Source organism: Oncorhynchus clarkii, chromosome 5 (assembly GCF_045791955.1).
Source record: "Oncorhynchus clarkii lewisi isolate Uvic-CL-2024 chromosome 5, UVic_Ocla_1.0, whole genome shotgun sequence".
In the NCBI taxonomy this organism is placed as follows: Eukaryota; Metazoa; Chordata; class Actinopteri; order Salmoniformes; family Salmonidae; genus Oncorhynchus; species Oncorhynchus clarkii.
Window position 1 is genome coordinate 37,564,230 of NC_092151.1, and position 13,260 is coordinate 37,577,489.

Consider the following 13,260-nt stretch of genomic DNA (forward strand, 5'->3'; position numbering starts at 1 on the left):
TAATGGGCGAATGTTGCACAATCCAAGCTTTTAGAGACTTACCCAGAAATAGTCACAGCAGTAATCGCTGCCAAAGGTGCTTCTACAACATATTGACTCAAGGGTGTGAATACTTATGCAAATTAGTTATTTCTGTATTTCATTTGCAATTTTTTGTTTTTAAATTATGGGATATTGTGTGGAGATGTGTGAGAAAAAACATACACTATCATTCCAAAGTTTGGGGTCACTTAGAAATGTCTTTGTATTTGAAAGAAAATATTTTTTTAAAGTCCATTAAAATAACATCAAATTGATCAGAATTACCGTGTAGACGTTGTTAATGTTGTAAATGACTATTGTAGCTGGAAACGGCAGATTTTTAATGGAATATCTACATAGGCGTACAGAGGCCCATTATCAGCAACCATCACTCCTGTGTTCCAATGGCACGTTTTGTTAGCTAATCCAAGTTTATCATCTTAAAAGGCTAATTGATCATTAGAAATCCCTTTTGCAATTATGTTAGCTGAAAACTGAAACATGCTGGCCAGCAAGGCAGAGTTGCAAAGAAAAAGCCACATCTCAGACTGGCCAATAAAAATAAAAGATCAAAATGGGGAAAAGAACAGACACTGGACAGAGGAAGATTGGAAAAAAGTTTTATGGACAGACGAATCTAAGTTTAAGGTTTTGCGATCACAAAGAAGAACTTTCGTGAGACCCAGAAAAAATTAAAAGATGCTGGAGGAGTTCTTGACGCCATATGTGATGGTCTGGGGGTGCTTTGGTGGTGGTAAAGTGGGAGATTTGTACAGGGTAAAAATGATCTTGAAGAAGGAGAAGCTATCACTCCACTTTGTAACTCCATGCCATGCCCTGTGGACGGTTGGAGCCAATTTCCTCCTATAACAGGACAATGACCCAAAGCACAGCTCCAAACTGTGCATTAATTATTTAGGGAAGAAGCAGTCAGCTGGTATTCTGCCTATAATGGAGTGGCCAGCACAGTCACCAGATCTCAACACTATTGAGCTGTTGTGGGAGCATGACTGTATGGTACGTAAGAAGTGCCCATCAAGCCAATCCAACTTGTGGGAGGTGCTTCAGGAAGCATAGGGTGAAATCTCTTCAGATTACCTCAACAAATTAACAACTATAATGCCAAAGGTCTGCAAGGCTGTAATTGCTGCAAATGGAGGATTCTTTGACGAAAGCAAAGTTTGAAGGACACAATTATTATTAAAAATCATAATTTATGTCCTTGTCAACGTCTTGACTATTTCCTATTCATTTTGCAACTCATTTCATGTATGTTTTCATTGAAAACAAGGACATTACTAAGTGACCCCAAACTTTTGTGTATATTTAATACGTTTTGAATTCAGGCTGTAACACAACAAAATGTGGAATAAATCAAGAGGTATGAATACCTTCTAAAGGCACTGTAAATTCAAATTATTTTTGCATGACAATGACATGAACATATTCAGCATGACATTCATGTGAGCATTATAATATGACAACCCAAAAGTAATGTGAAATGCACTCAACTTATGACAGCAGTATATTTAGAGTACTTTGTTTGTCTGGGCTTGTGGGCTTGCTAGCAGTAGCCACGAGCCCACCAGCAGCCCTGGGTGGAGCATTGCATCCTGGGAGTTAAAATTTACTCTGGGAATCGTAGTATGCTGTGCAAAATTCATTGTATTTCTATGGTAGTTTTTATTGCCAAAGGCCTACAGAGGCCTGGCTACCCCTATCCCAGCAAACACCTCAGCACCCCCTGCAGCAACTTGCCAAAGCCCCCCCCCCCCCCCGCGCTTCTCCTTTACCCAAATCCAGACAGCTGATGTTCTGAAAGAGCTGCAAAATATGGATCCCTACAAATCAGCAGGGCTGGACAATCTAGACTCTCTCTTTCTAAAAAATGATCAGCCGAAATTGTTGCAACCCCTATTATTAGCCTATTCAACCTCTCTTTCGTATCGTCTGAGATCCCCAAAGATTGGAAGCTGCCGGGGTCATACCCCTCTTCATAGGAGGAGACACTCTAGACCCAAGCTGTTATAGACCTATATTCATCCTGCTCTGCCTTTTGAAAATCTTTGAAAGCCAAGTTAACAAACAGACTCAATGGCCTTGGCTTCTCAAATGACCAACTACTTCTCAGATAGAGTTCAGTGTGTCAAATCGGAGGGCCTGTTCTCCCATCCGGACCTCTGGCAGTCTCTATGGGGGTGCCTCAGGGTTCAATTCTTGGGCTGACTCTTTTCTCTGTATATATCAATGACATCGCTCTTGCTGCTGGTGATTCTCTGATCCACCTCTATGCAGACGACACCATTCTGTATACATCTGGCCCTTCTTTGGACACTGTGCTAACAAACCTCCAAACAAACTTCAATGCCATACAACACTCCTTCCGTAGTCTTCAACTGATTTTAAATGCTAGTAAAACTAAGTGCATGCTCTTTTGCTGCCTACGCCCTCCCGCCCGACTAACATCATGGGGCGGCAGGGTAGCCTAGTGGTTAGAGCGTTGGACTAGGAACCGGAAGGTTCAAACCCCCGAGCTGACAATCTGTCGTTCTGCCCCTTCAACGGCAGTTAACCCACTGTTCCTAGGCCGTCATTGAAAATAAGAATTTGTTCTTAACTGACTTGCCTAGTTAAATAAAGGTAAAATAAAAAAATCTAATAAACTACTCTGGACGGTTCTGACTTAGAATATGTGGACAACTACAAACACCTAGGTGTCTGGTTAGACTGTGAACTCTCCTTTGTTGCGAAATAGGAAGCCGATTCTAGATGTAATTTTAGATTGGAGATTAAGCATCTCCAATCCAAAATTACATCTAGAATCGGCTTCCTATTTCGCAACAAAGCCTCTCATGATGCGATACATAACCTTGTTACACCCTCCAACACTCTACTCAGCAAACTGGATGTAGTCTATCACAGTGCCATCCGTTTTGTCACCAAAGTATTCGGGTATAATGAATGTCATTTGACCCAATATTAAGGCCATAGATGAGCAACTTCAGCTTAACGTATATCAAATTATATTTTAAAACCATTTAGATGTACTTTTTAAATGATTTTGTTGTCTAGTATGGTTTTGCAAGATTCTTCTGTTATTTAATAAGGTGTTTTATTTTTCAAGCAATTTAATATAGAACGGAAGATATTCTATTTGTTAATTTTGTTCTACAATTTATCAACATATTGTTCAATGTAAAAATCAAGTATAATTTTGGTATCGAGTATCATGATATTAAACCTGGTATCAGTATGGAAGTCAATATTCTGGTATCGCGACAACGCTAGTCGGAAGTGGGTTGTCTAGACTCCATCCTGTTAGGAGCAGATCAGAAGAGACTGGCCGGTACTGTATCTAACCTACAGTCACCCACGTTTGAGAACGGTGTATAAAGCTGACCGTGTCTCCCACATAATGAAATATGAACTCTATGGTGTCTCCTCTATCTCTCTGTGTGTAGGGGAGCTAAGCTGTGTGTGGTGAAGAGCAAGAGGAAAGAGAGGCAGGCGGAGACACTGACGCAAGACTACATCATCACACGTAAGTACCTCAGCACACACCTGTGCATTATTTAGTATGAGATCTACAACACACCTACCATATACCATCCATGATCACTTAATTCTTTCCTAGCTAGTAGCTCCTTGTAGTCATAACTCAAGTTCAACGGTAGCTGTCGATCCTAACACTGTCATATAGGCATTATAGACCCTCTTTCCCTCAGGGTAAGTCATTGTGCAAGGCATACAATTTAGTCCCGTTTACGAGGTGGACAATTACCAGAGCAATTTGGCTTAAGTGCCTTTCTCAAGGGTACTACAGCGGTAGGAGCTACCTTGAAACAGCTACAACCATCTGGTCACCAGTGACCTGCTCCCTCCCATATGTCACTGTGTTCCAGGAAGGACAGCCATCCTAGTCTAAAAAGCACTGCTCCAGAACACAGAAAGCCACTGCATGATGTGGAGTGGGGGGGGCTTGTGAAAGCTTGTTAGACAATCGGAACACTATACACACATACACCAGGGTTTCTGTCAGGAAAATGTAGCGCTGGACATTTGAACGTTCTTCTTACTGAATTCCCATGCACACATTGAAGATGGTAGAAAAACTGTCCACATGTACAGTGCATTGCGAAAGTATTCGGCCCCCTTGAACATTGCGACCTTTTGCCACATTTCAGGCTTCAAACATAAAGATATAAAACTGTATTTTTTTGTGAAGAATCAACATCAAGTGGGACACAATCATGAAGTGGAACTACATTTATTGGATATTTCAAACTTTTTTAACAAATCAAAAACTGAAAAATGGGCGTGCAAAATTATTCAGCCCCTTTACTTTCAGTGCAGCAAACTCTCTCCAGAAGTTCAGTGAGGATCTCTGAATGATCCAATGTTGACCTAAATGACTAATGATGATAAATACAATCCACCTGTGTGTAATCAAGTCTCTGTATAAATGCACCTGCACTGTGATAGTCTCAGAGGTCCGTTAAAAGCGCAGAGAGCATCATGAACAACAAGGAACACACCAGGCAGGTCCGAGATACTGTTGTGAAGAAGTTTAAAGCCGGATTTGGATACAAAAATATTTCCCAAGCTTTAAACATCCCAAGGAGCACTGTGCAAGCGATAATATTGAAATGGAAGGAGTATCAGACCACTGCAAATCTACCAAGACCTGTCCGTCCCTCTAAACTTTCAGCTCATACAAGGAGAAGACTGATCAGAGATGCAGCCAAGAGGCCCATGATCACTCTGGATGAACTGCAGAGATCTACAGCTGAGGTGGGAGACTCTGTCCATAGGACAACAATCAGTCGTATATTGCACAAATCTGGCTTTTATGGAAGAGTGGCAAGAAGAAAGCCATTTCTTAAAGATATCCATAAAAAGTGTCGTTTAAAGTTTGCCACAAGCCACCTGGGAGATACACCAAACATGTGGTCAGATGAAACCAAAATTGAACTTTTTGGCAACAATGCAAGACGTTATGTTTGGCGTAAAAGCAACACAGCTCATCACCCTGAACACACCATCCCCACTGTCAAACATGGTGGTGGCAGCATCATGGTTTGGGCCTGCTTTTCTTCAGCAGGGACAGGGAAGATGGTTAAAATTGATGGGAAGATGGATGGAGCCAAATACAGGACCATTCTGGAAGAAAACCTGATGGAGTCTGCAAAAGACCTGAGACTGGGACTGAGATTTGTCTTCCAACAAGACAATGATCCAAAACATAAAGCAAAATCTACAATGGAATGGTTCAAAAATAAACATATCCAGGTGTTAGAATGGCCAAGTCAAAGTCCAGACCTGAATCCAATCGAGAATCTGTGGAAAGAACTGAAAACTGCTGTTCACAAATGCTCTCCATCCAACCTCACTGAGCTCGAGCTGTTTTGCAAGGAGGAATGGGAAAAAATGTCAGTCTCTCGATGTGCAAAACTGATAGAGACATACCCCAAGCGACTTACAGCTGTAATCGCAGCAAAAGGTGGCGCTACAAAGTATTAACTTAAGGGGGCTGAATAATTTTGCACGCCCAATTTTTCAGTTTTTGATTTGTTAAAAAAGTTTGAAATATCCAATAAATGTCGTTCCACTTCATGATTGTGTCCCACTTGTTGTTGATTCTTCACAAAAAATACAGTTTTATATCTTTATGTTTGAAGCCTGAAATGTGGCAAAAGGTCGCAAAGTTCAAGGGGGCCGAATACTTTCGCAAGGCACTGTACCTTTTCTCAAACAACAAGACCAGTAACGATCAGCAAAATCACTAGCCTATGTTAATCTACTATTCCCCCATAGTAGAACAGTTGACCTATTCTTTTGGTCAGCTTGTGGAGAAGGATATAGCCTATTCCGAATGAGTAGAACCAGTAGGCCTCGGCTATATATATAAACAATTTTAAAAACGTTAAAAAGTAATGGGGCTGATGCAACATTTAGCTTAAAATGTTGATAAACTATTATGTCTTCAGTAGGCTAAGCACGAATGTTCGTTGCACATGCTAGCGGTTTCATGTGACAGAGATGAAAATATCCACTAGAAAGAGGGGAGATCTAAAGATGTAAGAACTAGCATGGATTGCTAATATGGCTAGGATTGTGCCTACTGAACGGTGAAAGAAAGTTGATTTGAAAACCAATAGAACATGAGAGAAATAGGCTACTGGTTTCAATGACATATGGACGTCTTTATGAAACAATAGGCTACTGGTTTCAATGTCATATGGAAGTCTTTATGAAACAATAGGCTACTGGTTTCAATGTCATATGGAAGTCTTTTATAAAAGGATTGCCGGCACAGATATGGTCGAATTTTGGCTAGGGCACTTTGAAGAAAGGTAAGACATGCCTCATAATATGTAGTAAAATGTTCAGGTTTCAAACAAGTATGTTTTCAAAATCCATACTGCCTTTAGATCATTGCAAAATGCTGTGTGACATGCTGATGAAGCCTGCCTTCTGTTGCCTTTCCATTTGAATGGCGAATGGAAGCTTGCATCAATTACAAGTTGAGGAATAACAATAGTAGCTTATTTTAGGCATAGCCATCAAAACAGTTTTTAACACTCATCTAAAATTGTTGAGCAATGATTGGGCTTATAAAGCACACATTTCACTCCAGCAGCAACAAAGAGCTGTTTGAGGAGCTTAGCAGCAACGAAGAGCTGTTTGAGGAGCTTAGCAGCAACAAAGAGCTGTTTGAGGAGCTTAGCAGCAACGAAGAGCTGTTTGAGGAGCTTAGCAGCAACGAAGAGCTGTTTGAGGAGCTTAGCAGCAACGAAGAGCTGTTTGAGGAGCTTAGCAGCAGCGAAGAGCTGTTTGAGGCGCTTAGCAGCAGGGAAGAGCTGTTTGAGGAGCTTAGCAGCAGGGAAGAGCTGTTTGAGGAGCTTAACGGCAGCAAAGAGCTGTTTGAGGAGCTTAGCGGCAACGAAGAGCTGTTTGAGGAGCTTAGCGGCAACGAAGAGCTGTTTGAGGAGCTTAGCGGCAACGAAGAGCTGTTTGAGGAGCTGAGCAGCAACGAAAAGCTGTTTGAGGAGCTTAGCAGCAGCGAAGAGCTGTTTGAGGAGCTTAGCAGCAACGAAGAGCTGTTTGAGGAGCTTAGCAGCAGCGAAGAGCTGTTTGACAGATTTTCCGCTCAAAGGCTGTAACGCTGTGCGCATATGATAAATAAGATGCATACCGAATGTACACACACCCCATTTTTTATTCCACAAAATTATGCAAATGAACCTATAGACAGATAAGCATGACATGTCAAATGTATTTCCATCGACTGGGATTTCCATTAATGAATAGGTAAAAAACAGCATTGTTTAGCAATGGATTTTTTTCCTTCTCCCAGATATTTGGCCGGCGGCAAATTTATTTATCTGCTTTTCAAATTTTTATCATCCACAAGCTGTCTATTACCAGCTAACGGAAACCCTGACACACACACACACAGCTTTCAGAGGCAGGCAGCATCAGCGAGTTTTGCCATTAGCTGATGGCGTGGGGTGAGAGTGAGTGAACAGACAGCCACAGGGCATGATGCCACGCGTCAGCCACAGTCAGCCACCAGGGCTCCAGTCACGCCAGGGACAGCCACCTCGTCCACCCCCGGCAGCGTGATACCCCCGCTAACACACACACACACTCCCGTATCATACTCCCACTCACCCCTCTCCTGAATCAACACACTCCCCCCTCCCTACAACCCACCACACTTGACCATTCTTTAACCCAGCCAGTCTGTCATTTCCACACGAGTCACTCAGCTGCACGGTGCATGGACGACGTGTGGCTCTCTCAACCTCATACAGAAGACTCTCTCACTCCCACTGAGGTAATGGGTGAACAGTAACTGGAGGACAAGACACCTGGCTGTGCCGTGATAGACTAGGAGGGAAACACAGCTTATTGTTTAGGTGACAGAACCCTTCTCTAATATCCATCATGTGATTTCACCGCCACCCCGACAAGCTGAGAGACTATTGGCTGGTGTCTGATGGCCGCAGTCGCTGAGTGACGCACTTGTGCCCTAGTGCTGGAAAATTAGAGGGGACAGGAAGCGTGGTGATGGCCCATTGAGAAAAGAGTGGAAATCTGTTAACAGTAACCTTTTTGCTTAATGTAGCATGGAGGAGAAGAATTAACACTGAGCAGTGACAACAGGGGCTCCTGAATGGAAAATCACTTCATCTAGCCCACTCTGTGTCCCTTTGTAACCCCTGAGGAAACACACACACATACACACACACGGGTACTTACTCAGCTATACAAGCGTACACATACTGTTGGGGACACGCAATAACTCAGGTGTAGACATAGAATACACACTTACACTGTAAAGTGCCCAAGACATGCATTGTGGTGGTGTTCAGCAAACTGTGAAATATAAATATAAACATGGACGTGATAGTGTTGGTGTCCAACAAGGCAGTAGGCAGAGTGCTATAGACCTCACTAGAGGTCACTTGGTGTGTTTGGCTTTTACGCTATGCTCTGCACTTAGGCTTGTTGAAGCGTTTGTTAATGTATGCGTTTTCTACTCGTTTTCTGTTTCTCCCCCCCCCCCTCTCTCGCTCTCTCATATTTTATAATTTCTTCTCTCCCGCCAGCCCATGCTCTTCCCATGTTCCGCGAGGCCCGGCAGCGCAGCACTAAGAAACAGCTGGAAAAAGACAGACTGGACCCAATGAAGTCCCACAAGCCTGAACCCCCTGTCACTGGACCAGGTAACGTTACGCGGAAAATTCCACTACATACACACATATATATTATACAGTGCCTTAAAGTATTCACACCCCTTTACTTGTTCGCATTTTGTTGTGATAATGCCTGAATTTAAAATGGATTACATTTAGATTTTGTGTCACTGATCTACACACAATACCCCATAATGTCAACGTGGCATTTTGTTTGTAGAACATTTTAGAAATGAATACAAAATGTAAAGCTTAAATGTCTTGAGTAAATAAGTATTCAACCACTCTGTTATGGCACACCTAAATAAGTTCAGGAGTAAAAAATGTGCTTAACAAATCACATAATAAGTTGCACGGACTCATTTCATGTGCAGTAATAGAGGGTAACGTGATTTTTTAATGACTACACCATCTCTGTACCCCACAAATATAATTATCTGTAAGATCCGTCAATCGAGTGGTGAATTTCAATCACAGATTCAACCACAAAGACCAGGGAGGTTTTCTAATGCCTCACAAAGAAGGGCACATATTGGTAGATGGGGTTAAAAAAAAGGGAAAAAGCAGACCTTGAATATCCCTTTGAGCATGGTGAAGTTATTAATTATACTTTGGATTGTGTATCAATACACCCAGTCACTACAATGATACAGGTGTCATTCTTAACTCAGTTGCCGGAGTGGAAGGAAACCACTCAGGGATTTCACCTCGAGGCCAATGGTGACTTATAAACAGTTAGAGTTTAATGGTTGTTATATGAGAACTGAGGATGGCTCAACAACATTGTAGTTACTCCACAATACTAACCTAAATGACAGAGTGAAAAGTAGAAAACCTGTACAGAATACAAATATTCCAAAACGTGCATCTCGTTTGCAAAAATGCACTTAATTAATACTGCAAGAAATGTGGCAAAGAAATGCACTTTTTGTTCTGAATACAAAGTGTTACGTTTGGAGCAAACACAACACATCAATGAGTACTATTCTTCATATTTTCAAGCATGGTGGTGGCTGCATCATGTTATGGGTATGCTTTTCATCAGCAAGCATAAGAAATAAACTAAATACAGCAATGAGCACAGGCAAAATCCTAGAGAAAAACCTGGTTCAGTCTTCTTTCCATCAGACACTGGGAGACTAATTCACTCTTCAGCAGGACAATAACCTAATAATAACCTAGGCCGTCATTGTAAATAAGAATTTGTTCTTAACTGACTTGCCTAATTAAATAAAGGTGTAATATATATATATATATATATATATATATATATATATATATATATACACACACACACACAGTTGATGTCGGAAGTTTACATACATTTAGGTTGGAGTCATTAAAACGAGTTTTTCAACCATTCCACAAATTTCTTGTTAACAAACTATAGTTTTGGCAAGTCGGTTAGGACATCTACTTCGTGCATGACACAAGTAATTTTACCAACACTTGTTTACAGACAGATTTTTTCACTTATAATTCACTGTATCCCAATTCCAGTGGGTCAGAAGTTTACATGCACTAAGCTGACATTTAGAGACTTTCCCAAATAGACTCACAGCTGTAATCACAGCCTTAAGGTGCTTGTACAAATTATTGACAGGGGTGTGAAAACTTATATTTTTGTATTTCATTTTCAATAAATGTACAAAAAATAAAAACATTTTTGTCATTATGAGGTTACCTGAGATGGCGGTTTCCACCATCGTAAACACACCAAATGATGGAATTTCTTGTGGGAGACTGGTGTCACATCGTTCCAGACACTTAGAGAATCTTTGCCAAGGCTCATTGAAACTGTTCTAGCTCGTTGTGGCCCAACGCCCTATTAAGACACTTTATGTTGGGGGTTTCCTTTATTTTGGCAGTTATGTACCACTACATATGTCTACTGTTATTAATGTTACACGACCAATAACGCCACTATAGCTGTCTACTAGTGTTATTACTGGTGGTAGGAACACTTCTTACCCAAGGCAGGTGCATCCAGGGGCTTGACTGTTGGAAGTGTTTTCCTCTTGAAATGAATTGACTCGATCATTCTTTGCTTACCAGACGGCAGACACATTCATCCAAAGCCACTCATACACTACATTATATTTTCTACAGTAATACAGCAGCAGTTTGGGGTCACACAGCAGTATAGATTTTCACGCTGTGACAAATACTTTTCACTCTAAGCCCCTGTGGGATTTTCACTCCTAACACGTTTGGCCACTGTGTCATTTCCCTAACTGCCTAGTCATACTGCTGCACTAAGGTGAACTTCTATGTCCACGCTGCATACAGTCAACCTCTACGCTCTACCTGACCCTCCCTAAATAAGCTGAGGTGCGGGCACAACCTTTCTTGACTAAATGTCTGTTTAGCTGTGATGCTATGAGAAAGTTTACACCCCAGTTTTCCTCTTGAAACGTCCCATATCTTCTTCCTCGAGACGGAGAAAGTGGAAGAAAGAGGTAGAGAGAGAATGACTTGTTGGCTAATTCACTGTCATTTGTTTATCATCCTGATTAACCTACCTTTTAAAAGTACTGTGCAATGTTTGGGATTTTGGCTGGTTGCTTGCAAGAGGACCTCCTTCAACCCTCCCCTAACAGCTACCTCTGACACCAACCCACTGAGACAGGATATCACTGGAGTCTCCTCTTTCAGCTGGGCCTCACTGTGTGTGTGTGTGTGTGTGTGTGCCAGTCCATGTTTAAACACAACATAAATACCCTCTTACGGAGATGAGGATGTTTTTCCCAACGTTCTCATGTGTGTATGTTTTGGCGCAAGAGGAATGTGTTTCCTTGCATGTCATTAAATTTGTGGTCAACTTTTTTTTGTCATCTATATTTGGCGGTGTGTATGCTTTTGCCAGTGTGCCTGCCTGCCTGTCTGTCTGTGCTTGTGCATGAGTTCCTAATCCAGTGGTTGTCGTCTCCTCTCAGGTCGTGGTGGTCGCGTGGCAGCCCATGGAGGTACTCTGTCCTCCTTTATTGTGAAGAACATTGCTCTGGACAAAACAGACGATAGCAATCCTCGCCAGGCCATCCTCCGACACGCCAAGGAGGCCTCCGAAAACCCCTACTGGGTTGCCCCTGCCTACACCAAGTAAGACTGGCCACACGTACACACACACACACACACACACACACACCCCTGGGATGACGCAGACAGACAGTAAGGTGAGTCTGCACTGGGTGTAGTTTATGGCAGTGTGGCTGTGCTAAGGATCCAGCCTTCCTGCCTGGCTGGCTTGGTGACACATGAATGTTTAAAGAGCTGCAGCCTAGGCCTGGAGGCCCACCAACAACCAATCAGCTACCTGAGAGGGCTTGTGTTTCACCTCAGTGTCCACAGACACGCTGGCTAAAGAACGGGTCTATTCTTGGCCGAGGACCTAAAGGTGTTGAAGGAGAACTTCCACATTCTGTAGACGTATCGGATCTCTTGATGGTGTGAACAGGCCCATATCAATGTAATTCATGGCAGGGTGTTTGGCAGGAGATAAGCTCACCGTATTTTAGTTGGAACAGTAAATGAGTGAATGAACTTATTGAGGTTGACAGTTTTACCTTATATAACCTTTTAACTCAATGGAATGATCGAAGTCTAAAATGACCAGGCGTAAGAATAGGTCACTCCCCTGAGAGAGATTTCCCCATGTTGATGCTATTGCTCTAGAGGTTGGAGTGTAGCCTGGCCCTGGTTTGGCCCTCAGGGAGTGAGGTTGGAGTGTAGCCTGGCCCCGGTTTGGCCCTCTGGGAGTAACAGCAACAGTCACACCTCTCTTGGCTCTGGTCTCTGCTTGTTTGGGTGTTCACATGCATTATGCATCAGTCTAATTATAGCGACACAATCCCAATGGATTGTCTGTCAATAGCTTATCACCTCACCAGTGGACAGGTGCAGAGATGAGTGATGGAGATGTTACCATCATTATCATCATCCTCTTCATCGTCATCCATACAGGTACAGGTAACTGCCAAAATATAGGAAACACCAACCTAATAGGGCGATGAGCCACCATGAGCCAGAACAGCTTCAATGCACCTTGGCATAGATTCTAAAAGTGTCTGGAACTCTATTGGAGGGATGTGACCATAGCCCCTCTAGTAATTAGTAGGATTTCTATGTCATAAATCCTCAAAGTTCCAGAATGGGGTGAAAATGATGGTTGATGGTGGTGGAAACCGCTGTCTCAGGCGCCACACCAGAATCCCCCATAAGTGTTCAATTGGGTTGAGATCTGGTGACTGAGACACACACACTTTAAACCCCCTATGTTCCTTTGAGATCCCTCTTTCGAAGTCACTGATCTCTTTTAGCCATGGTAGCCAAAATAATGGGCAACTGGACATTTGTATACAGTACCCTAAGCACGCTGACCCTAAGCATGATGGGATGTTAATTTCTTAATTAACTCACCAGTGTGGAAGCACCTGCTTTCAATATACTTTGTATCCCTCATTTACTCAAGTGTTTCCTTTATTTTGGCAGTTACCTGTATGTGTGCTTAGCAAGTATTTAGTGTTGTTGTCAGTAGGGT

The 13,260-nt window shown here is 42.4% G+C and overlaps 1 protein-coding gene across 1 annotated transcript in view; it reads left to right on the forward strand.

Moving 5' to 3' along the window:
* The window catches only part of LOC139408775 (WD repeat-containing protein 70), an 84,382-nt gene that overhangs the window by 67,788 nt on the left and 3,334 nt on the right, over positions 1 to 13,260 (forward strand). Inside the window, exons 15-17 of the mRNA XM_071153086.1 lie at positions 3,483 to 3,562; positions 8,637 to 8,753; positions 11,660 to 11,822. Of these exons, the coding sequence (XP_071009187.1) occupies positions 3,483 to 3,562; positions 8,637 to 8,753; positions 11,660 to 11,822 (360 nt within the window). The remainder of the gene's footprint in view (positions 1 to 3,482; positions 3,563 to 8,636; positions 8,754 to 11,659; positions 11,823 to 13,260) is intronic.